At 38.2% G+C, this 26346-nt stretch overlaps 2 protein-coding genes across 14 annotated transcripts in view; one reads left to right on the forward strand and one right to left on the reverse strand.

The window, feature by feature from the left end:
- LOC139141811 (uncharacterized) lies at positions 1-12327 on the reverse strand. Of its 12 annotated transcripts, none has more exons than XM_070711484.1 (4): positions 12142-12327; positions 5761-5824; positions 4735-4822; positions 1-3908 (listed from the first exon to the last, which is right to left on the reverse strand). In XM_070711484.1, exon 4 carries the CDS (start codon positions 3869-3871, stop codon positions 1586-1588), a length of 2286 nt encoding a protein of 761 aa, XP_070567585.1. In that variant the 5' UTR covers positions 3872-3908; positions 4735-4822; positions 5761-5824; positions 12142-12327; the 3' UTR covers positions 1-1585. The 12 variants fall into 12 exon arrangements, with proteins under 12 accessions (XP_070567585.1, XP_070567581.1, XP_070567578.1 ...); XM_070711480.1 differs by having other exon boundaries at positions 4735-4825; XM_070711477.1 differs by lacking the exon at positions 12142-12327 and adding an exon at positions 10878-11119.
- The window catches only part of LOC139141810 (uncharacterized), a 23019-nt gene continuing 7887 nt past the window's right edge, over positions 11215-26346 (forward strand). The window contains exons 1-3 of one of the 2 annotated variants that reach the window (XM_070711474.1): positions 11215-11379; positions 15840-15925; positions 21015-21133. The gene's annotated coding sequence lies outside the window, so the exon portion shown is untranslated. The remainder of the gene's footprint in view (positions 11380-15839; positions 15926-21014; positions 21134-26346) is intronic. The other variant, XM_070711475.1, reaches the window with a different exon arrangement.

Genomic DNA, 26346 nt, shown 5'->3' on the forward strand with positions numbered 1-26346 from the left:
CTTTATTTCTCTTCTACATAGTAAATTGTGTTCTAGACTGTCAACCGAATGACGTAATCCTCTGATAAGGCCCTGATAAGGTCAACACCTGAAACGATAAGCAATCGAAATCCTGGTCAAAGAAAAAGACCGTTATCAGGTAGTAATACATGTTTTTTTATTGGAAATATCGTGGAAGTATCTCTGTTAATACTTCCATGAAAAATATCGAAGATTAGCAGGGAAGACGGAAATACATTTATTCCCATGGTACAACCTCATACGACCCCCTGTAGTTACTCAAAATACTTTGTTTGGTACGCTTCAAGTAAGAAGAAAATTTCAGTTTTACTTTAAATAACATTTCAGAAGTTTAAGTATCAAATTGCTGAGGCAAGGCTAGATAACAATGATACAGTACTCCGTAGACCTGCCATAAAACATAGCACGCATCTTAGCATGATGTGTTTAGACATGGCTTATGCATTGTAACTCATAGTGTGTGCTCTCGTCCTCTGTTTGCAGACGAAAACAATTGTTAAAATAATGGGTACAATTAGAGAGTTCTATAGCTACATGGTACACATCATACAACTATAAGTTTATCTGAGTAGAGAAAACAGAACAGAATTATAAAAATTAACAAAATACACGAGGTGTAATACAATCTACATACGGATATAGCTTTTTAGGAATTACTGTATGATTAACGTAGGATGCTACTGAGGGACACATTTTTTGTAATCTCACATTTTTACAACACTTCGCTGAAATGCTGCTTGTGTGGATTAATTTTGAAGCTTGCATAGTAAATGAACTTTTTACCGTGTTGCTTTTATGAAAATCGATTTTTTTTCCGAAAATTTATTTTTCGCCCATAGTATTAACATAGGGGTAGTCGCCATTTTGAATTTGAAAATATCGGTTCACTCTGGGTGATTTGTTTCTGTGTAATACGAAAATCTGTGCGGTGCACGTGACCCCTATTTTTCACACTTTATTTTAGCTGTATACAATGTACTCTACATCAATAATAAAATTCAAGAAAATCTAGAGATGTGTTACCCTTAGTAGCGTCCCTCCTAAATAACACTGTGGTGAAGCTCAGCATTCTTCAGACGTACAAACAAATGCAGAGTTTAAATGCAGAGTGTTAAATAATAATTAGGACGGTCTTACTGGCATAAACAGGTTGTCAGTAACTGGTTGAATCTCACTCAAAGATAAAGTTTGGACATGTAGTACCCAAGACGCTCTCACATTATACCAAATCTGGGTCGGCTAGTTCGCTATGAAAGGTAAATGAGCTTGTAATGGAGAAAGAACTTTGTTTTTATGAAATCCAAATTAAAATTATATTATATTACAATTATATTTTTAACCTTTCCTTGTTACGAGGACGAAAATCATTCTCACAACACAGATTTTCCATGCAGCTCTATCAGTCAACAACTTTCAATTTGATTATTTGCTGGATGATAACGATTGTGCCTTTTTACCTCCACGTCCGTCAAATGAAACCATATTTATCAAAAAGACCAGAAATCATTTTAGTCAATATCTAACGTAACTGCAAACCGATTTTTCTCACGTTTGACATAATCTACTACTTGCTCTGTGATTTTACTAAGAATTCTCTACAGAATGCAGTCAATAATTCACCACCACCTCTTCCAATCAGATGAGCAAGGTTTTCTTGGTCGTTCTCATTCCAGCGACCAGCACCAGCTTCTTCGTCAACAATGTGACGTGTTGATAACGCCCTCATGTCAACATTGATAAAGCCAAGCTCTTTGTCATCTGCACTGAATAGGGGAAGGCGAAAGTAATGATATGAATGGCGGAGCGGTAGGAGGAAGTGCCTAGATGCAGTTAAGTGTACTGTACCATCATCAGGTGACCTAATGTGGAATTTAATCACATGGTAACCTTCCTCGAGCCTGTTGACCGGAATGTAAAGGATTTTATGGATCCTCCCTCCGAAAGGAGTCCAAGAACCCTCTGCCTTCACATGACCAGAAAAGTGACCTTCTACCTGGACAGTAATATTAGGATTTAAAGGAAGTGGAGAAGAGGAGGCGATAACCTGTAGATCAAGCAAAGATACAGCAAGAGTATCTCCGTGTGAAAACTCAGGTATGGTACGGAAACCGAGCTTGAGCCATGATGCCATTTGGTTAAATAGCTTCCGGGTGAAAAAGGCATAGGCTGTGCCTGTTGCCAAGTCGTAATGTGTACCGTCACCCGTGAAAGTACCCACTGAATCAAGAATGGTTTCAACAGCAGAAGATTTTATTGCCTTCTTTTGAGGTTTGATTGTCTGTTGGTATATTTGAGTATAGGTAAGAATGTGTGCCTCTAGCCTACGGGACACTTTGTGAAGCCTGTTCAGGAAAATACCATATTCACTGTCATTAAGCATATCTTTTAAGGCACCCGAAGCCATGTGAATCATCTCTTTCATGGCATGGAATGCTAAATGCTCAGTGTCAGTGCTATGTCTAAGCGTCGATATTTCTGAAGCAACATTAAGGAAAATCCTCCCATCGCCAGCAAAGTACTCGAAAGTACCAGATGTTTGGTCAGGCTCAAGAATAACATCATACAGAAACTCATCCGTGTGTCGTACCGGGTAGGTTTGCAATGAATCAACTCTTATATTCTGAGAATTATGACCAAATAATTGTGACCCTACTTTAAGTTTACCTATGCCATTATATCCCAATAATGGCACGTTATGGAGAAGCTGAAGGGGTGAATAAGCAAGATATGTTGGCTTCATGGACCCATGTTCAGAACTGACAAAAGGGTGTCCGTCAGTAAATTGAAAATTAAGGCTATTCGCACCATAGAGAACACGATCTCTTCGGTGAGGTCTAGACATAATGAGAACTTTTCGATCACCTGTTGGTGTTCGCACAGTCTCTCCTGGTACTACGTGTTGTATTTCTTTAAGAGAGCCATCACTCATGAGAATTTTAGTATTGGATGAAAAACAACATGATGATGGAAGTTCCCGATATGAGTTCCCTGGTTGGGAATCAGCCGTGAACTCAAAGCAGTTTTCTTCAGCCATGGATGAAGACATTGGGGAACCCATCACAGGCGTAGAAACCGTAGCCAGTTCACCATCTCGTGCACTCTGATCAATATCATTATGATTGATAGACCCTGGTGAGTACCACACAACATATTGTTGCCATGTGCCAACATCAACATTTGGGTAAACATACAGACCTTTACCTTTGAGTGAGTTAATCACATTCGCTATCTCATCAACAGATGCTCCAAGAGCACTAAGCTTCACCCAATGATGGAATAGCTCCCAATCTGGATTATCCCATGTCCCATCGTTATACTGTTTCATTTTATAAGTCACCCAGACTGTGTTATTTATTTGATTAATATAAACTTTCTTAGCATCTTCTAGATCACCATGATAATTCATAAAATTGTGGAACATGACATACGTGTACCAATTAGTAAGATGACCTTGCAAAGTGTTGTTGGAGGAATTAACACTCTCATTTATCTTAGCTATTTCCAGTTGTTGACGAATATCAGATGTTTGATAATACATGGACTGACATAGTACAGCAACAGAGAAGTCTGACCAAAAGTTGTCAGATTGGCCTGTTACTGAATTGACATCACCTTCATATACTACTGAAGAGTAGTTGGGAAAGAAAATCTGACGGAATGTTTGTCCTGCTGGCTGAGGCCATCCTTCTGTATGTTGTCCTGGTGTACAGCTAATCATCTTGTTGACCAGAGCGGCTCGTGCGACTGTACCAACGGGATTTCTGGTCATGTCTGGAGTAGTTGTTATCAGTTTGTAGACAGGATCACCCCGACTGAGATTCAAACCAAAGCTCTCCAAAGAGATGTTCATTTTTCCTTTGTTGCCAACTGTTTATTGCGATTTAAATCTGCAAGATAAACAAGAAACGAACGTCAATATTATCAGTATGGCTGACCAGTCGCTGGCGATCGCTACCATCCATCAATTGTTGAACTTATTAGAAACTGCAAGTCAAATCATGGCGCATTGTCATTTACCGAACCCCAGGATACTCTTATTCCGGTGTTTTCTGATTGTGACGAAAATGCGTTTTTCACTCGTCTTCCCTTGCGGCATATCTTTGGGAAAAATAAATTTTTAAAGATGGCTCTTCTGCAGTTTTTTCGAATTTTGCCGGATTTTCCATTTGATGCAAACTCTGTCACCAGTAGTCGGAAAGATCCTACAGAACTTGTTAGGAGAAATTAGTGATACTTAGTATGCAGATTCTGTTGATAAATTTATACATACTATTGATACAATGGAATGTTTTAATGCAGCAGCATTGATAATTTTAAAGATGATTCTGTTAGTTTTATTAAACAATAACTTTTGTATTCATTTTTACTCGGACGACTTTAGTTATGGAACACATTTAAATTGTCTGAGAGAACATTTATTCTCTCAACCCGCTGAGCCTTTTACAAGTCAATAGGAACGTCGGCATAAGATTAGTGCCTTCAACTCTCTCTCTCTCTCTCTCTCTCTCTCTCTCTCTCTCTCTCTCTCTCTCTCTCTCTCAAAATCCCAAGTAGGAGTAATACCATGATATTACCTGCAATTACTAGCGTACCTCTCTTTTTCCAATAAGCAATTCCAAACGAAGGATTTCTATCAAAGATTTACTAGAATTTGGCATTCTGCGATGTCATCAACCGAAAAATTTGAAAATGATTATATTTGTTGTTACTTACCTTGATCGAAAGGTTTTCTTTCGGAACCAAGAAATTATTCTCAGTATGCCAGCAACGAAATGTGTATCGTATGTTGTCCAAAATGGTCCTACTGGCAGTAAACAAACGGAATTTGTCATAGGTAATTAGAGATTCAATGTTGTGAACATACTTCTTTTGATATTAATGGTCCTTACATATAAAATGTCTTTTATGGCCTGGACTTGTCCCCCCCCTTCAGATGACGATGGGGAAGTCACTATTTTTTCAAAGTCTTTCAAAAAGGTGTTGCTCGAGGATTCGAAACTCTGAAAGTCATGAACACGTGTGTTAAAAAGCCAGAATCTCTTCACTCTTTGCGTCAGTCATAACATTGATATGTCAATAATCTGTCATGTATTATAAAAAGTTATATTTCTCACTTGTTTTCGACAAATAATCTTAATATATCCACTATCACATACAATAGAATCGAACCTTTCGTAAAAGTCCTTACGGAACAGACCGTTATTACCACTTCAATTCACCTAATTTCCATATTTGGTGATTATTCCGTCGGTTACCGCCCGTGACCCACAGCAAAAGAGAGCGATTATTGTATGAATATTCCCGCCAATATTTTGTTAGCTCATATTTTACATAAGTTTTGAAAATAAATTTCTCTTTAGTATTCAGTCTCCAAGTTGAGCGTACTTTGTTCGATCGATAACCCTAAAAATGTATTCCAACGAAATATTGCAATATGCCGGTAAAATGATTTATAATTAAAAATAGAGAATTTAACATTCTTTCAAATGTAACATGTTTGCATACTTATCAAAAATTTCCTAGAAAAAGATAATATTTGAGTCAAGAAAAATTTCCCTATTTTTAAAATAGGGCTTCTGTATGTTTCTCATATGACTGCCTATCAGAAAGTAGTTAAACGGCGGTAATAGGTTCAATTGATAAAATGTCGTTTCTGTTGTTATATTTGATGGAATAACAAATAAATGGCCTAATATGTACAATTTAAACAATTGTCATCTAGTACATCGCCGCACTCACCTCACAAATTCTCGTCTGTAGTCCTTACTAAGAAATATGGCAGGTGGAACTGAGTCTAGTTGACCTAGGAAAAGAAAAAACGGCAAAATACATCATAAGTAAAACAGTGGAATAAATTGAGCTATAAGGTGAGTCATAAGTATCCTATGTGGACAACCAGATGGCGTTTTTCTACAAGCCAAACACACACAAATGCAGAAGCTGGAGTAAATTTTTATGTAATGCGGGAAGGTCATACAAAGACAAGAAAAGGAATCGGGCGTGGTGCACGGATGTCGTAAGCTGACAGAACAAATACAATTCTCACTACCTGAAATAGCTCTTTTCTTTGTGCTAAGGGGTCAGTTGAATGGCACTATGGGTATAAGATCGACATTGCGGGGAAGGAACACGATGCTGTAACTATTTCCATTTCATAATCAACAAACTTTATTCTCTTAGAAATATTGTTTTCTATCAGATTACGACATTCGTGCCTCACTCGCATTTCTTTTTTGCTTTTATCTGGTATGAAAATCCTCTTATACTAGAAACTTTACATCTCCTTCCATTTGTGTTTATGTGGCTGGTAGCGCCATTTTGAAAATTTGGTCGACTACATCAGATTTTTATCACTGACCTCGGTGGTAAAAATCTATTTCAGGTATCGAATATTGCAGCGATAAAAATTACTTGATATACACTGGAGACAATTTCTATATCATTGTTCAAACTCATGTAAGGTTTAGGCCAACTCCTTCCCAAAAATACGATTAAACATCATGTAATTTCACCCATTAAGATAAGGAGAAATGATATTCTAGATGTGAACATTGACATCAAAACTTTGTAATGGAGGTAGCAGAGACTGGCCAAGACTGCACAGTTGGCGTTATAGAAATGCAAATGAGCATGGCGTGATTTTTGAAAAGATTCAACTTCTTTCTCTTTGGTAAAAAATTGCTAAATTTCGGCGGGTGATAGTTGAATCATATCCCCTCTTCCCAATTATCCTTTGATGCAAAAGAAGATGTCGGATATCTACTCGTAAACTGTGATGTATCTAAAGTAAAATTTTCTTGCGACGTGCCGCCGAAGAATAACCGAAAGTCCAAGTAAAGTTGCCCTTTGTGAGGATGTTCTGTTTTAACATTTTTTTTTTCTTTTTACATTTTTACCAATCACCAAACGAATATGTTTTGCACATTTACAGGATGAGGTACCCATTAAGCTTGAGTTAAGGGATGACAAATGAACCGTAAAGTACCTTGCCTATATGAGCCCAGAGTCGTGGCCGTTGTCGGGTACCGAAATCAATGTACATGGATCCGATAGAGAGAGCGGCCGGTACTTGGTGTCAAACTCTCCGTCATCCGATACGGAGTCCCGTATCCCCACCAACAGACCACGACATTTAAATTATCTCATGTATGCCTTTCACCTACAAAATTTCATTGGTGCAAATGAATCGTAGAAACGTCTGTTTGTCACTACTTGATCAAGTTTAAGGCGATAGCTAAGGATTCATACGTTCAATAGTTACAAAGTTTTGCAAAGTTCCAAACGCGCGAGCTTCCACACGAGCAAAACGGTACAGTTAAGTTTGTTTTCTACGAACGTTTGAGCTTTGTGGTTTTGAAATCGTTCAATACGTCTAAAGTCACCTCAATTTTATTCTATCCATAAATATGGCACTGTATTGAGATACAATAGCATTAAATACAGATAAGCATGCATGGGTAAAAAATCGCAACAGTTTTCGAGATATAGGAAGAAAACGGTCAAAAATCACACGAAATTAACAGGTACCTAGACATTTGGAATTTCAAAAGATGTATTTTCATCAATGGATAACTAAATCCATGCTAGGGGTTATGGGGACGTGTCTCAAGTGTCAGCTAATGAAAGTTCAGTTAAATTTGAGCAAATCTGAGGGAGTTTAAACGTTTTGAAATCCTGTCGTGCTAATGCGCACTTCTATGACGTCAACGGTTCGCAGTCATCGAAAGTGCGCGCATTCGAGTCAGGTCGGTCAGAACTTTAACGATTTCTCTCAAATTTATAAATATTCTTACACTTTCATCGATTTTACTAATTCTGCTTAACAACCGTTGCCTAGCAATTTGACTCCTTCGGTTTCGCCTTAAACAACGAAAATCGTAATATGGTGAGACCAAATGATCATTCTATGAAAGTCTTTAAATTGTTCAATATCTACCCACATTGAAGCTTAGTCATATAAGACCAAAAACTATTACTTTTTCATCATTTCATTTTTTTATGTATGAAGATCATTTTCCATATCGGTACTCTTGTTTTCTTTCACAGCGAGAACAGTGGGTCCGCGTCCGATATCGATACTTGGCCTGAAAGAATGACTGTAAATGGGCGAGTTAGGTGCGGAGCTGTGTCTTTTCATGAAAGCCATTTCTAAACTACGTGTATTCCCTACGAGAGCTAAACTAGCTAAAAACGATAAACACGGCAAAAAAACCGATAATTATCACTTTCTAAACATCGTTCTAAGTTTAGAAAATAGCTGCAGTTTAGAAAGTCGGGCCTGAGGTTGAAAAATTTCTTCCAAGGATATATCGGATAAAAACGATAATTATCACTTTCTAAATAGCGTTCTAAGTTTAGAAATTAGCTGTAGTTTAGAAAGTCAGAGTTAGTGGAAAAAATTTTCCAAGGATATATCGGATAAAAACGTTGGTACACCATTTCTGTTGTCATCTGTATATTCCCTAGTGTTTCAAGGGAAAAATTGTGAGCTTGTAGGAGCAGTCTTGTAGCACCTGGAAAATACTATCAGTTTTCCCCAAGTAAGTTTTAAAAGCCAAAGCTGAAATGTGACTTGTCCAATGGACTCCTACTACCTCCATGAATAGACCATGGAAGTCTCTGCTACCTCCATGAATAGACCGACGAGATAGTACCTCCAAATTAATGCATTTGCCCTATCAAAAGTGTCCCGGCCAGGCTGCCATTTCCAAGCTGCGTGCTCACAGTGAAATGTGGAGTGCGTGAGATGAAGTCCCGCAAAATTTCTGTTGTCATCTGTATATTCCCAAGTGTTTAAATTAAACTAAAAAGTGTGAGTATGTAGGAGTTTTCTTGCAGAACCCGGAAAATACTATCAGTTTCCCCCAGAAGTAAGTTTTAAAATCCAAAGCTCAAATGTGACTTGTCCAATAGAACAATACTACCACAGTTCTAATGACCAAGGTGTGTTCAATTACGATCGCGCGCGTAAATTTGTGCTTCAAGTTAATGCTAATGAGGCATTGATAAGGCTATTAGCATTAATTTGCACCACAATGGACACGATTGTCGTGGAACTATCTGACCCACTTCTTGTCTGTGTCTGAACACACCTTGGTCATTCGACACGAATTGTGGCAGTATGGTTATTTACATTCGTCTTCACGTCACATATCTGGTTTATTTGTCATTAACACTAGCGGTGGCTATTTGACAGTGTTTTGTTTTTGACGGTCAAAGAATAAACATTCGCAATTTTTCGTCATCGCTCACTCAGAGCCACATTTCTCTACTTCATGACATTCAATTCTTGCCCGTTGCAATGGTCAATTCAATACGAGGTGCTTTTCTCGCGGGTCTATGGAAAAAAATCACATTTGAGCTTTGGATTTGCCGCTTGGGAAAACTGATATAGTATTTTCCTGATTCTATCCGACACGAAATGCTGAATATAAATAGTGGAAGGAAATCAGCCTGGGGTTAAGCACTGAACATAATTACCAAACTAATTTGTACGATCAACAACGGTCACATTAGAAATAAAAATAGAAGAGGAAATGACGTCAACTTTTTTCTGCCTAACCTGATGTTGTTTTTCACGATTTTTTTGATTTTACATATTCTGCATAAAGCGTTACACAACTCATCACGAACACAGGTAAAGTATGTCATAAATACTTGTAGTAACATTTACTGGAATTCGCTTACGTAAGACATTCAGAATTACAAGTGAAGATCAAAGGAAGGTGTACATGCCAGGGAAACTATCGCATTAGTTATCAAGACCTGCCAGGGAAACTATCGCATATGTGCTAAATATCAGAAGCCTTATATAATCAAAGAGTTCGAGTGGTGTTGTTGCAAACCACTTTTTTGGATTCGGCCTTTTCGTTGGTTACGTAAGATGATGCAAGAAATCGAAACATTTCTACCAAATTTCGTGAAGAAAAGCCGAACATACAACGCAAGTGCCTTTCCGGAGAAATCTGAAACAACTGATTGAATAATGAATATCGATGTTTGTTTTCCCCCATTGTTTCTCCTCAAAGAGTAATGCTTCATATCAAATGAGAAAGGCAATGGAAACACGATGGAAAAGAAAATTGAAATAGATTTTAAAAATGATGAGAAATGTGTGTTCTCTCAGCAATTCTGCTCATGTCATGTTCCTGACTTACGAAATACATGAATTAGAAATTAACATCGTTTCCTGATTTTATCTTCGAATTAAAATTGATATAATGTGCATTTGTGCGGAGTAGTGCAGTATCACGTGATGTAAATTGACCAATCAAGTACACTGTGTCATTATCAGTGTGAAATACGTCTAAAACACGTTATGACTCAACAAAAAAAACTTATAAAACAAACTAGCTTGTCTAGAACGCAAGTTGTGAATACAAGTCGACAGACCTACACAGGAAATATTCATCTGTTCGAAGATGCGAAGTGCGACTTTGCTATGAGAGTAACTCTACCTCCATCTTTATAGATAACAGAATAGCAACAAAATACAAGGAGAAGAAAAGACAAAGCACTACCGAGAAAACATAAATGTGAAGTGAAGACTGACACGGTTTTTCGCGGTTGACAGGTGTCAGCATTTTTCTACGCGAGAAATCTATTAAAAATGTTTTATCTCCCAGGAAGTGAAAACATCTTTAGTTCAGATATCCGGGATTTGTAGGAAGTACAGGAATCACGCTTACGTCATTGATTTTTTTCCTCTTCGTAGAATAACCTTTGTTTAGAGGGGGCAGGGAGGCCTAAGCTGGTCGAGCATCAGATTTTATTATCAACGGCATCTAATACCCTATATAACTTCATGACGTAAGGGTCTCATCAAATATAATAATAGATATTACATACTTACGTACCTGATACAATGCGCTTTCCAAAGATTTGCCTGTAACAAGGACCGTCACGAAAAGTTTGTTCTGTATATATCGTTGGAAAAGGCAGTATAGTTGCAACCCTGTATGTATGGGCACCAATTAATCGTCGCCGCCCGCGGTACAGGTCTTAACAATCTCCGTTGAAGCGTTAAGTTATTCAGCTTGCTTCACTGTACATTTATTTATGCAGTACAAGTTCCTTTATCGTCTGTATATTGTTTGCATGTAGGTCATTTTGCAAGTTCTATTTCACGATCACTTGTCATGACGTAATCACAGGAAATAATTTGCATACTATTACAAATTGAAAGGAGGGGAAGATTTTGTCAAGAGGGGGGTTAACTATAGACCCTCGAGAAAAACTAGAGTCTATGGGTTAACATATATGTTGAATTGGGTCATTTTGCTTGAGCTTTAAAGAGCACTGCAAAGTCACGCTAAGGCACAGAAGACCTTTTGGTAGCGTCTTGAAAAGATCGTAGCGGTAAGTGACACTGGCTTTTAAATTTGGTTACATGTTGCACTAACTTATAACAGCCAAAGCTGAAGGGGATTTACCCAAGTTGTCCACTACAAATTCGGTCTGCTGTATCGATACTTTGTAATAAAATTCGTCGATTAAAACTCTAAAAAGGTCGCCTTCTATAGTCACTGCAGGATTGCCGAAAATAGCCGACAGCCTGCAAAAACTGGTGTGATCAAAAATTGGCCGGCTGTGAAAAGTATCTGTTCATTTGAAGATAATGGTTTATACACAGTCTGCGTACATAATCTTATAAAACTGTAGATTTAACTTAATAGAAGTGCAATGCAAAGAGAAAGCAGTAAAACTGTGCTCCATGTGATTCGTAAGCAGGAAAGCAGCTATCGCATGCTATTCACGCTGCATGTAACTGCCCGGCGCGTACTTTAATTTTTGCCACCATAAGCCAAACTTTTCTACACTCTTTGTCACCGAACTCGAAACTTACACGGTGTGACAATGTGGAGTTTACGGGCAGCAAGATTTTTTGTGTGTGTTTGTGTGTGTTTTTTTTGCCCAAGTCGTTTCGTCCACGAATTTTTAGATGCAAAATCGTTTCGATCTACCGACTCAGGACGTTTCGGCTAAATCATTTCGGACACATTTACTGTTTCTGCTGCTATATTTTCGTAGCGATCGTTTTGATAATTCAGTACATTTGTGCTTGCAGACAAGAGGTAAAATCAAACCGGAAGGCGGAAAAGAAAGTTTTAGATTACTCACCGTTGCAATACAAATGGCTTGCCCCAAAGCAAAAATTTATAGATTCTGATAATATTTTGGTCGTGCGTCGCGTCATGGCGCGACGTTTGGCGTCTGACGTTCGCCTGATTACAAATCCATGGTAATGAGAAGCTTTGACTTAGACTTGGTGCAAGTCGGTGAATTTTTGAAAAATAAAATCATTTATAAAAGTTTCTCGTGTGGCTCTCCTATTTCGTAAAATCCTATTCGGAATTTGGTAGCCCAGGCCATGTTTTCCCAGCGATTGAATGCGTTACCTTTGAGTCTGCGCAGTACAGTGAGTTAGTTTCTGCTGTGATTCCGGGTGGAATTCCCCTGTATAGCATTCACCGTACTCATCGCGTCCATTCACGCGCGCGTTTCACATGAAAGCAAAAAACAAATCATTGCGTTCACTCCACTCAAACATTCAAAAATCATAGATTTGAACCAAGTCTACAGGGTGCAGTGCAACCACAAACAAACTGAACAACGAAGGACAAAAGCGCGGGAAAATGGATGTATACTCTATTGGGGCTCATTAACACACTGTCGGCAACTTTAGAGCATTCTTCCATTTGGTAATTTAATTAAAATTGGCGCGCTATCCAGGGGATATTTCGAGACATACGGATCGATTACCATACTCTGGAGTACACAGTCATCTATAGACTTGCTCCAAGTCTATGGGCTTAATTATGTCAAAACAAAATAAGTATATTTCAGCAAAATTTGTTCCGTGTTGATACAGTGTGTGTTGAGTGAACGCGTAAGCCGTGAGATCGCGTAGGCCGTAGGATCGCGAGGCCCGGCCCCGAGAGGTAACCCAACTCCAGCGTAAAGTAAACATACAGACGAAAAGAGAAAGGTCGCGGTGCGGTAAACGTGTGGAAAATAGACAGCGGACAACATAATTAGTTTGGAATCTTTATTAAGGGGAAAACAAACGTCAAGCGACTAGTGGGCTAGTCTAAGTCATCTAGGGTCCGTCTTTATACCTCCATGGTTAGATGCGCTGATTCGGGAACAAACTACCTTCTTTGTAAAATGCCATGAATTTCGTAGTCAGACATTAATCCTCACTGTTGCCAAAATAGTATCTATTTCTTTGATTTTTCTATTGGAACTTAACTAGATCAAAGCCATACGTTTATTTTGGAAGAGCTGGTCATTATTTGACACACAGATTTTTTTGTGTACGTTGATTTTTTTTCTTTAGTCTTAATCCTCACTGTTGGCAAAACAGCTTCTGTATCATCTACATATTATGTGAAAGAAGCCCAAACAAATCTCATGCACCATCGATAGACTTCTGAAACTTCATCGCCGGTAAACTTTGTATTTTGTCGTGTTTTTAGTACCCCCTAGAGCTAGTTGTTGGCTTGAGTAGAACATGGAGGTAGTAGAGAGGTACTACCTCCATGGGTAGAACTAGTGTCCCTTTACTACTCTGATTGACGTTTTCAAAGATTGCAGAGAACGTGAATTGATACTTCTTTATCGGTAATCATGGAGCGAATCGTTTTAGACTCTCCGAGATTTCGCGTGACAATATAGTTGCTAGAGGAAGTGTCTGCGCGACAAAGGTCAAAATGCGTGTCACAGGACAAATCGCCGAGAGTGTTAACTATTACATAACAGTTACAACATTACAAATTCTGTTCTATTCAAGCAAAGCCTGACTTGTGTTAGGGACGGACCATTAGATCTTGGGAGGGGGTGGTCAAAAACAGAAAAAAAAATTTCAGAGCAGAAAGTTAGGAAAAAAAAAAAATTTCAAACTAGTTTGCAAAATAAAAAAAAAAATAAATAAGAAGACAAAGGCGTAAAAAAAAATTGCAAAGTCTTTAAAATTTTGAATTTTTTTTAGATTTTACCGACAGAAAGCAACTTTCTGTATTTTTTAGTACATCCTCCTGGCACATTTTTAATTTTAATTTATACATTTAGAGTGACTGTATCCCTTATACTGGAAGTTGTAATTATCTTATCTTTTCAGGACTTTTGTATTCTGATCACTTGAAAATTATGAAATTATAGAGCCTGTTTTCTACTTGTTTCCTGCGTACAAACCAAGCAGGTACACTAGGTAAAACATTGAAACTATGGTATGGTTGTCAAGACAGAAAGTTGTATTTGCCTTTTAAGATCAAGGTAAACAGATGCAGGGCACATCAGTTTCATTTTTTTCACAGCATTTTACTACAATGATGAATGCAAGAATGGGTGAACAAGTAGAAACACGTCAATAATGATAAAACAACATATCAAGTCATTATGTATTATTTTGCTTTTAAAAAGGCATTTTCAATTCTTTTTTCTCAAAAAAACAGTCTCAAAAAACAACAGCAACACATGTTTTAACATTCAACAATACCACTACGTAGAATGCCATCTATCCAACAAATCCCAACACAAAAACACACAAAAGGGTTGAACTTTGAAAGTTTCTCGATAGCAAATACTGAATAAATCTGCATGAATAATCGTTTTTGTGTAGCAAATTTCAAAGAAATTGGACAACCCTTTCAGAGAATACAGATTTTTGACCATGAATGGCATAAATTGCCCTAAAAAGACAAATATTGAAATTTCAACACATCTATACACATCCAATCAATTTGGACATGCTGCTACAGAGAAATAGATGTTTTGATCAAAAAAGCAACAATTGCTCTAATAACACAAATATGCAAATTTAACTATATTATTTAGCTTATTTTAGCTTCTCAGCTTGTCAAAATCAATTGTAAATCATGAGATATGCATGATGTTTGGTGGGGTGAATGTAGGCATTTCACCACGCAGTAGAAAGGGAAGCCAGGAAACCAAAATAGTCAATTTTCAAAACTATAGGAAGCTACTGAGGAGCAAGAAGACCATGTTTCAGAGGAAGATGTGTAATCCAAAAAAAATGCTCCCCAAGTGCCACCAAATAACACCATTTTATCTCTATTTTTCAAAAGCTCCAACGGCAGGAGGGGGACACCCCCTCCTGACCTCCCCCCCGCAAAAATACTCCCCAGGTGCCACCAAATAACACCATTTTAATCTCTATTTTTCAAAAGCTCCAACAGCAGAAGGGGGACACCCCCTCCTGACCACCCCCGCAAAATACTCCCCAAGTGCCACCAAATAACACCATTTTAATCTCTATTTTTCAAAAGCTCCAACGGCAGGAGGGGGACACCCCTCCTGACCTCCCCCCGCAAAAATACTCCCCAAGTGCCACCAAATAACACCATTTCAATCTCTATTTTTCAAAAGCTCCAACAGCAGCAGGGGGACACCCCTCTCCTGACCCCCCCCCCCGTGACCGCTTGCGTGGCCGCTTGTGGTGCTTGGCACCACATCTTTGCCCTCTTTATCTTCAGACAGCGACGAACTAAAAAAAATTATAAATCGGAAAATTTACTCTGAAAAAAAAAATTTGCACAGCTAATCTCAATTGGAAAAAAAAAATTTCAGAAATTTACAATAGTAAAAAAAAAATTTTCACAATTTCATGTGACCACCCCCCTCCCAAGGTCTAATGGTCCATCCCTTAACTTGACTGTCAACCTGTTTCAAAGTACAATTATTAAAATCTCGCGTGATCTCGCGATAACGGAAATCGTCTATTCATCTCATGTAGAATAGACCAAGCCTGCATTTGCATATAAAATTCTGTGCATTTACCCATACTTTTATACCGACAGATTCCAACTAGGGTCCAAGGGGACATCCTGACTAGTAGAAGTCGCGCGAAAGAGGCAGGATTGGAACGTGACTGATCAACACTAAGGTAGGCCGTGCGAACGATGTTACTTTTCCTGCTATCAATATTTTAAATTTTGGTCTACAGGTTACAAGCTTGAACGGATCAAGGATTATTTTTAAGAGTACAGATTTTCTGAGATTAACGTAGCATTTCCATTTATAAGATCTACTGAAAACACTACACATGCCAATAATAATAATAATTATATCCTGCTTAGGCAGTTCAAACGATAAGACAATTTGGAAATGCCACTCTTATACTATTTTTATTCAAACCTAAACTCCTCGATTAAAACTGTATGTGTGTGTAAAGAATCCACAAAGCGCCTGAAAGCTTGTTACAAAGCCTTGACACGATTTTCTTACGTGCAGATTTTCAAGCCTCATACTACTTGATAACTTTGGTTGCCTTTGGTACGTCACTTCTCTGGAAAGAAAGTTATTTCTTTTATTTTCGAAAAACGTGTCAACTGTCACCATAATACAAATGTTACGAAGCTCTCTTAACCTCTTGCATTCATCAGCATTCTCTTCGACAAGCTTTGTGTGAAACTAGAGAAAGTGCAGAACTGAACCAAAATTTTTAAAGTGTAATTCATAAACTGGTTAATGCGTAGTTTGTCCTTAGGTTTGTTTTGTGTTTGTCCTGTGTCTCGGGAAGGTGTCTTCTATGGGAACTGGCAGAACGGAAAATTGGCTTTTTGGGGCTAGCAAATTACCCACGGCGACGCGCAGTGGCAAATCTTGTGAAACAGCGTTCTTTATTCGTAAATGCAAAATAAGTATATCTATACGTGGTGAAAACGGGTACGCCGATTAAATGCAAATGAGTGTCTTCCTTCAATGAAAACGAAGACTTTACTAATCTATGATTTTTAACTCTGAAATTGGTTCTTTTATAAGATAACTATACGAAATGAAATGTCTTTGGTCTATCGTTCACGAATAAATTACTGCCATTGTCTAAAACCCAAGCTGTTAGGACATCCCATTATCACACCGGAAGGGTTTCAATAATTAGAGACATTCATTTTGTGGCGGGAAAATCTAAAATAGTAAGTGACACAAAACAACTGCAGAATACGAAATCAATCAGTGACTTTAGCTGACCAACACGTTTCTGTGTAGACCGGAAGATCCGTCGCTCGAGGGCGCTCTCTCTGCCCCCCCCCCCCCCGTCCCCTCGAGCGACGGATCCTCCGTCTAGTTTCTGTGATGATAGCATTTACAGTGATTGCAAGGGTGTTTTTCCCCTATAAAGGAGATGCCACACTTTTGTCTAAATTGACATGTCTCTAAGAAAATACGAGTTGCGAGAAGTGTTCACCAGTAGGAATAAATTCCATGAGAAATATCCCTCAGAGAAAAACATGTTCTTGGATCTATTGTGTACGAAAAGCTCGTGAAGAGAACAATATGTTCGGCAAGTGAAGACAACCATCTGCTCTGCGCATTTAGTGATCGTACAACAGTACTTGTGTTTAGAACTGATATGACATTCGGCAGGAAGACGCAACAATCCTTGGCATCTTTGACATTGATATTGCGGAAATCTGTCTTGACATTCCCGGGGACATTCCGGATAGCTTACACAACTGACTTGCAGGATACAATTGTAATTTCAATCAGGAGTTGATTTACGTTGTTGTACAAAGGCCTTCAGGTCCTTTTAGGGCTACACTTCATTCATTTCGTTAGAGAAAGCGAATTAGGTAAAACCGATGTTCTAGGGGTCAACACAGGTCACACGTGCGATTCTTTACTTCTCCTTTTTTTATTGTGATACTGTGTTATCGACAATGTGATTTGAGTAGGTCTCGAAAATGGGTAGAATCAGTGAGTATTCATGTCGGCAAACCTTTTTGAGACAAGATATTCTACTTCAACTCGAAATACGTGTAAAATAAAATGCACGGAAACCCCATCAATTAGTGCAATTCTTTCTACTTCCAGTGCGCTTGCGCTGATATTTGACTGACACTTTCTTGAGTTCATTTTTTTTTCATTTTGGTCAAAAGTCGCCGAAAACGGTATGAACACCGATAAAAAACAACCACATTTGTGCAAAATTCATTATCCTTTGAAAAAATAATTGCGTGAACAAGTTATAGAAAAATGTCATATTCATGCTGTTTACCAAGAGCAACGTGCAATCACCAACAGTCTCACCAACTCCTGAAAGGTCTGCAAAATATTGTTGCCAACGCCCTTGTGAAGGCACCAACTACGCATGCATGGAATTGAGGTTATGTTACAAAAACAGGAAAATCCCTTATTATTTTGCCGTTGATGAGTGTTATAGGAATTCGGATTCGACGACTCGCAATACGACGCATGTATTGATAAGATTCTCAGCTCATCGTGCATTTGATGGTCAAAAATTCTTCGTTAAACCCACAGGGACGCTTTATCTTTCGAATGTAGCCATGCCATGCGCTACATGAATTATGACACGGTCCCTCCACAAAACGGTCAAGAAACGCCACCAGTTTCTTTTGTTATAGTCCGGGTTTCGATTGGGCTTTCTGTTGATTTTACTGATGGGGATAATCCCGGATTATCACGCGCGCGGCGGAAGGTGTTAACAGTTACGTGCATAAAATTATCGTAAGCAGAAACTTAATTCTCCCAGAATACATTCTGATTATTGTCTGCGCATGCGTACAAAGGTCAAAGTTTGTTTACATCTGCCTGCCATATCATTTTTGTGGAGGGACCGTGATTATGACGAGGGCACACAGTCCATGTAGCCGACAATGAGATGCAAATGATATGCGGTCAAGGTCTCCTCAACTAACTTTCAGCTGGTTCTTCACTTTCTACTATTTTTATAGTATTTTTTACAAAGGCACAGACTTATTCTACCTGCAACTTAAAACTGATAGTGATTTTGTAGCTCATTCTTTACTATTTTTCATAGTTTTGGTAGCCGGTAACAGACACTTCGTGTTCGTGTCGGCTACATGGACGATCTGCCATGACGAGTGTTGGTACTAGGAGTACCAATTTTCGAACATTATGACTCGATCTTTTGCAACATTTGTTTTCCGTGTTCGCTTGTTCATAGTAACATATTAATTATTAATAACTATTTATATTTCCATAATTTGTAGTCAAAAGTTCATTACACATTCATCGATAATCAGCGGCCATTGTTTTTTTTTGCCCACTTTCCATAATTAGTTGAATGGACCCAACTGACTAATCCTCAGTAATCCCCTAACCTGGCATTGTTATTGTAATTCCTTGCATGACAATTGGACGCCAACTTAGCCGGTCAAAACGTCTTGGCATTTCCCTCAGTCTTTTATGTACAGCGATACAAAATTGAATACCTAACGTCTCAAGTAAATGCAAATGATATTGGTAAGAATGCACTACATTTTCAAACACAATATAATTGAACAAATCACAGATCCACATACTCGATTCAAATTTGAATATGAATGTGAATTGGAACTCATTTTGCTATTTCCCCCATGGCGCTATTTCACTGATTAGCACGAGCCACCATATTTGTATATTTTGCAATAGATCCTACACTGACTCCGAGTATGATTTTCGAATCTTGATAGTGGTGACAGATATCTGCACAAACGAAAATGATACCTGCCAATATGATCCAAAGAACACTTCAAATGGAGGAAAAAAGAACATGTTCTCCACCTGGCCACGAGAGGGCTCACTGCTTGGGAGGGACTAACTTTTCATGAACTTGATTAGGTTTCAACGCAAGGGAGGGTACCATGCCATGGACCGAAATTTAAAAAAAGGCATATGTTTTGGTCCCTAGGTGCGGGATTCTGGTATAAACAAATAAACTGAAAAGTTATTTGGAGGACAATCCAATGAATACAAAACACAATCCTCGCATATACATGGAACGATAGGACATGAATATTACGTAATTAATTGTAACTTCGAAATGACACAACAAAAAATCGAAAGTATTCTAAGATTAAAAACTCCTATCGCCTAATATAGTAACTTTCAGAACATAAAAGATTTTTCGTGAAATAATTTGCACTTTGCAAACTTTCATACTATGAGGCAAATCATCTTAGTTAACATTATATTCATATCATACACAAAGTCATTTCAAACAGGGTAGATCATGTGAGCGTTCTAGCTTTTACATCATGTACAGTCCATAGAGGGACTGTACATCATGTAAGGCTTGTCAACAAATATTACAGTGACTCTTCATGAAGATTTGACGACTAAATCTGGTCCGACACTTTGAGTTAGATTTGAGTGCCGGGAGACTCGAAAGTCATAGATATTTGAAGGCATTTTACATCATGCGGACGTTACTTAAAAGTTGCAGACATTTTCCCAATTCTCCCCAAAGGTGTTTGTGTGTATAGCCTCATGTATAAAATTGTTGTGATCGAAGCATAAGGTTTTTACACCATGAACCAGCAGATAGATAGATGTTTCATCATAATTCAAACAAGAAAAATCACATTTTCAAACACGTTTTATGCCTGATCCGACAAATTTTCGACAACGATAGACATATTTTATTTTACTCAGGGAAAAAGTTTTTAATTTTCTGATATTTGTGATTCTCAACGTCATAGAATGACTTTTGTTTTCAACGCATCTCTCCTAAGGTCTCTTCATTTCCTCAGGTATTTTCGTTATGAGGACAATGCAATTATTCATTTGATTTGTAGACAACAGAAGATAAACAATCGCATATATCATCATTGATGATGTATACTTCAGTTTTTTTAAATTTTAGTGGTAACATTATCAAAATTTATAATCAGAGCAATCATAAAGATACACCTGACCTTGTTATTCTTAACGGAGAGCTCGCGATGATTAATTTGCAATTATTTTGCAATCCTTCGGTATTGCATGCGTTTCTCTTTTTTATGAGAATTTTTCAATATTTTGAAATTGGAATTCTAAATGATCATATGATAAGACACTGAAGTTCATCAACATAGTTGTCAAAGGAAATTCAGAATTTTTATGACAAGGTTTGTCCACTTCTTCGGTCAGAATATGTTTATGTCCATGAAAGAGGGGCTGTCATCTACTGTTTAAAGATTTTAATATTAGTGAAAGTCTACATTAACTTTTCTATCATATCTCACTTTCAGACCAGAGGCTCGCAATACGCGAAATTTCCTATTTCGAGAAGCTGTATCGGTTTTGTGTATTGTGTGGACTCTTCAGCAGAGGAACATTTGAACGTCTATATCAAGAGGCGAAACCTAAGGTAGGCAAAGTAAAAAAAAATGGCAACTGGTAAACTTTAGGGGGTAATCGGAACTTCAAGTCTTAAGTTCTTGCCTTATGTATGTGTGGGTGCTTTCCATTCGAAATGGAAGGAAGTTAGACTGTTGATTAACATTGTAGCCAAGCTAAATTTTGTCTGGCAGGCTCATGGAGTAGGTTCTTTCTAGATCTGTGTTGTCTGTATGCTTGAAAGCGCGCATGCGTTAGTACATAAATGCGCCCAGAACCATATCAGTCAAGGCTTGATCGATTTTACTCAGACTTTAAACAAGATAATTGATTATAGTATGTAAACACAAATAGGTTTATCTCTGCGATAACATCGAATATGGCCGACTAACAGTAATTTGTTCACCGTTCTTTCAAATATGCACGAACCGATTGCATTAAAGTTGGCATGAGAAAAACACACGACGACACATATATATTGTCAAATTCTTTTGTAATACAGCTGGTGTTGTCCGACAGCCTTTTTGTTTTACTGATCGCTTGCCTACTTTTGATGATGTGATCCAATAGAGAAGAGTAACAGCCATTTTTTTCTAGTCTCGAATACCATACAACATCACTGATTTTCATGTGTATCGCCATCCCTAATTTGTACCTTGTACCTTAAATCGGTGTTTGATTAATTTTTCAAAACCAGTCTGATATGGCTGTCCGACAGTCAATTAGTCTTAATTTTTACATATCTTAATTATATAGATTGATTTAGTTCAAGCCATCACACTAGAAATGTAATGTACATGCTAAGGTTGGATTGCAACATGGTCTTATGAGGCGGCCTATAAATTTGAGGGGGGTTGTCATTTTGACCGTGATATTTGAGTACTTACTGGGGAAATGTCTAAAAAGAAGACAGGGACGGTGAAGAATATTTGAACCTACACAATTACCTGTTTTTACCATAAATGAATAGGAGGACTTATAGACGATATAGTCGTGAGTTGTTTTGTTTTTTGGGGTTTTTTTGCCATTATTCGGAGGTGAGTAAAATGATTTTACCAAAACTTAACACAAGAACCATGCATGAGTTCACATATCTGATGTAAGTAAATTGTGTTCTATAGTTAAAGATTATACGGCACAACGGTCCTGCTCCTCTTAAATGGTCATTTGATATCATCGAATGAGATAGACTTTTAATCACTCCATGTAATGATTTCATTACATATAAAACTTTCACTTAAATTTTTCGTCTTTCAAAATTGGTATCATTAAAATCTGGATGGTTTACATGCGTGTCAACATCAGTTTGTAATATGTACTGACATACTAAGTTTAAATAAGTCACTCTACTGTGGCTTATAAATCCGTGGCATTATTAGGCAACCATATTTCGATGTGGAAATCAGAGAAAGACATGATAAATTATGTCTAAATTGCATTTTGTCACAGATTTCAGACCCAAGGAAATGGCGTTTACAAGCTAATTTTACATTAACCGCTGCGATTTTGTGAACGAATTCAAAAATTTAAATTGCGCGAGGTGCGCAATCCGTGGCATTTTTAGGCCAACCGAATTTGAATGTCGAAATCGAAGAAGGAATTCTGAAATATCGTCATATTTCTTTCCGTGATTGTCGTTTTAGAGTTGGCATTTCCAACATCGGATTTTACATGTAACGCCGTGCATTACGCGGCCAGCTTATATTTGATGATGATATTAGAGAACGAAACGCGTATAAGCTCGAAATCCAGCACATATGCAATGTTCGCACGAAACAAGTGAGAAGATGTAAAGACCATCGCTTGGCAATATGCTAGGAATAAATCGAATATCGAAATTTGGTGTAGAACAGGAAGTTAATTCATTTGTCAATGTTGCATTAAGGCGGAGCCTCCCTTTAAAGGGGCGCGAAGCCGTCCGTGGTTGCGTTCACTGTGTAAGTGGAACCAAATAGGCAACACGAGGGCACACGCTCCAGAAAATGCCACTTTTTAGTTTTTTTCCGGCCGCAACAGGGCAGAAAACTAGCAAGCAATCAGTGCGAAGCTGCTGCCGATCAAACTCTGTGGTTATATTCAAATTCTAAGCACTGGAAGACGATTCTTTTAGGAAATTCGAGCGTTGGTGTTGGGGAATCAATGACCGTTGGCGATTTGCACCGACCGTTAATCAAACGCTAACCTTGTATAAACTCTGTTTGCAGGATTAGCAAAAGAAGCCAAAAGGTTGAGATCAATTTGTGTAATTAATGGTATAGAAATCTATGCCAAACATAACAAGTTTTACAGTAAATGAAAGTTTCAGTCAGGCATATTTAATTACAAACAAGTTACTCTGCTTTGTTTCCGAAACAGACGGGACGGCACGTGGTCACCATGCTCCCCTCCCCCCCCTTCCAATAGAGCTGTTTATTGAGTTGCGTTTGCCAGAGTCGACAAAGTTTCAGGGTACCTACTTTTGGCTAAATGCGTTCCTTATTCAAAATAAAATAATTGATGGGGGTGATAAAGACGTAATTAATTTGCAGTTCTCTACAGCTCGGTCTTTTCTTAAGTTCTTTTTCACTTTTTCCGGGATCAAGAAGTGCCTTTATGTAACTATCATCGACTGACAGCCGTTCTAGATCCATAGCTGTCCTTGTGCCAGACTTTCAGATCAGCCTCAGGCTGAGTTAACAGCGGCTCAGCATAGACACTAACTTTGCAGTTTTATCAGAAAGTATCACAAGGGCAGGAAGGAGCGCGCTTTTTACATGTAGACACCAGCTATTGAGGAAACCGTCGACAGTATAGGCGCGGATGGATGTTTTGTCTAAGATGTATCAGTCTCAGTGAGACGGGATTATCACTAAAATGAAACATTGTCGGGTCCAAACCAATATCGAAAATCGCATATCCGAAATAAGGAGCAGTGTATCAAATTGCAATATTCGATTTTGTTGCACGCATAAGACAGAACGCGTCGCACAAGAGCAACTACTTCATGCGCAATATTGCGAGTCAATACTCGTAAATATCAATTTCAAGCCGATTCCACACAAATGTTTTTCTCTTTCCAAACTAGAAAAATGCCTGGCCGCAAAATGTATCGCGCAATTTAAATTTGCGAATTAGTTCACAAAATCGCAGCGGTTTATGTAAAATTAGCTTGTAAACGTCATTTCCTTGGGTCTGAAATCTGTGACAAAATGCAATTTAGACATAATTTATCATGTCTTTCTCTGATTTCCACATCGAAATATGGTTGGCCTAATAATGCCACGGATTGTGCGCGATACATTTGGCGGCCAGGCATCTTTCTAGTTTTGAAAGAGAAAAACATTTGTGTGGAATCGGCTTTAAATTGATGTTTACGAGTGTTGACTAGCAATATTGCGCATGAAGTAGTTGCTCTTGTGCGACGTGTTCTGTCTTATGCGTGAAACAAAATCGAATATTGCAATTTGATACACTGCCCCTTATTTCGGATATGCGATTTTCGATATTGGTTTGGACCCGACAATGTTACATTTTTAGTGATAATCCCGTATCACTGAGACTGATACATTTTGGACAAAACATCCATCCGCGCCTATACTGTCAACGGTTTCCTCAATAGCTGGTGTCTACATGTAAAAAGCGCGCTTCTTCCTGCCCTTGTGATACTTTTTGATAAAACTGCAAAGTTAGTGTCTATGCTGAGCCGCTCTTTACTCGGCCTGAGGCTGATCTGAAAGTCTGGCACAAGGACAGCTATGGATCTAGAACGGCTGTCAGTCGATGATAGTTACTAAAAGGCACTTCTTCAAGTTGATCCCGGGAAAAGTGAAAAAGAAAGTAAGAAAAGATATCGAGCTGTAGAGAACTGCAAATTAATTACGTGTTTATCAACCCCCATCAATTATTTTATTCTGAATAAGGAACGCATCTAGCCGAAAAGTAAGTACCCTGAAACTTTGTCCACTCTGGCAAACGCAACTCAATAACAGCTCTATTGGGATGGGGAGGGGGGAGAGAGCATGGTGACCATGTTCCGTCTGTTTCGGAAACAAAGCAGAGTAACTGGTTTGTAATTAAATATGCCTGACTGAAACTTTCATTTAATGTGAAACTTATTATGTTTGGCATAGCCGTCCGACTTGCGACGCCACTTCAAGGTCAACATTAAAGCCGCAATTTTCAATCCAAGGTTCTCGCATTAGTGGAGTTCTCCTCCCAGTCAAACACTTGGCCAGTATGATATTTGATTTCTATACCATTAATTACACAAACTGATCTCAACCTTTTGGCTTCTTTTGCTAATCCTGCAAACAGAGTTTATACAAGATTAGCGTTTGATTGACAGTATGTTCAAATCGCCAATGGTCATTGATTCCCCAACACCAACGCTTGAATTTCCTAAAAATCATCTTCCAGTCGCGTTAGAATTTGAATATAACCACAGAGCTCGATCGGCAGCAGCTTCGCGCTGACCGCTTGGCAGTTTTCTGCCCTGTTGCGGCCGGAAAAAAACTAAAAAGTGGCAGTTTCTGGAGCGTGTGCCCGCGTGTTGCCTATTTGGTGTCCACTTACACAGTGAACGCAACCACGGCTTCGCGCCCTTTTAAAAGGAGGCTCCGCCTTTACAAATGAAACATGACAAACGAATTAACTTCCTGTTCTACACCAAATTTCGATATTCGATTTATTCCTAGCATATTGCAAAGCGATGGTCTTTACATCTTCTCACTTGTTTCGTGCGAACATTGCATATGTGCTGGATTTCGAGCTAATACGCGTTTCGTTCTCTAATATCATCATCATATATAAGCTGGCCGCGTAATGCACGGCGTTACATGTAAAATCCGATGTTGGAAATGCCAACTCAAAACGACAATCACAGAAAGAAAAATAACGATATTTCAGAATTCCTTCTTCGATTTTGACATTCAAATTCGGTTGGCCTAATAATGCCACGGATTCTTATACTATAGTGTATATGTAGGGTAGAAGATGTCAACATTAGGTTCAAATGATTTGCAATTCACTATCAAAACTAGTAAAATAAATTAATTAAGCACTCGGTGGCTTTTATTATTATTAGCGGTTGGATTACACAGCCGTTTCTGATTGTGGATTGTGGTCAACCTCAATTGGGTATATAAATTGACGAAACGCAGACATTAATTAAGATAATAGACAAAACAAGTATAGGGATAAATTATATCAAAATATGTAGCAGTCTTTGATAGTAATCAACCTTTGTTGGATATGTTGCTTATCATG

This window comes from Ptychodera flava, chromosome 10, assembly GCF_041260155.1.
Source record: "Ptychodera flava strain L36383 chromosome 10, AS_Pfla_20210202, whole genome shotgun sequence".
Taxonomy (NCBI): domain Eukaryota; kingdom Metazoa; phylum Hemichordata; class Enteropneusta; family Ptychoderidae; genus Ptychodera; species Ptychodera flava.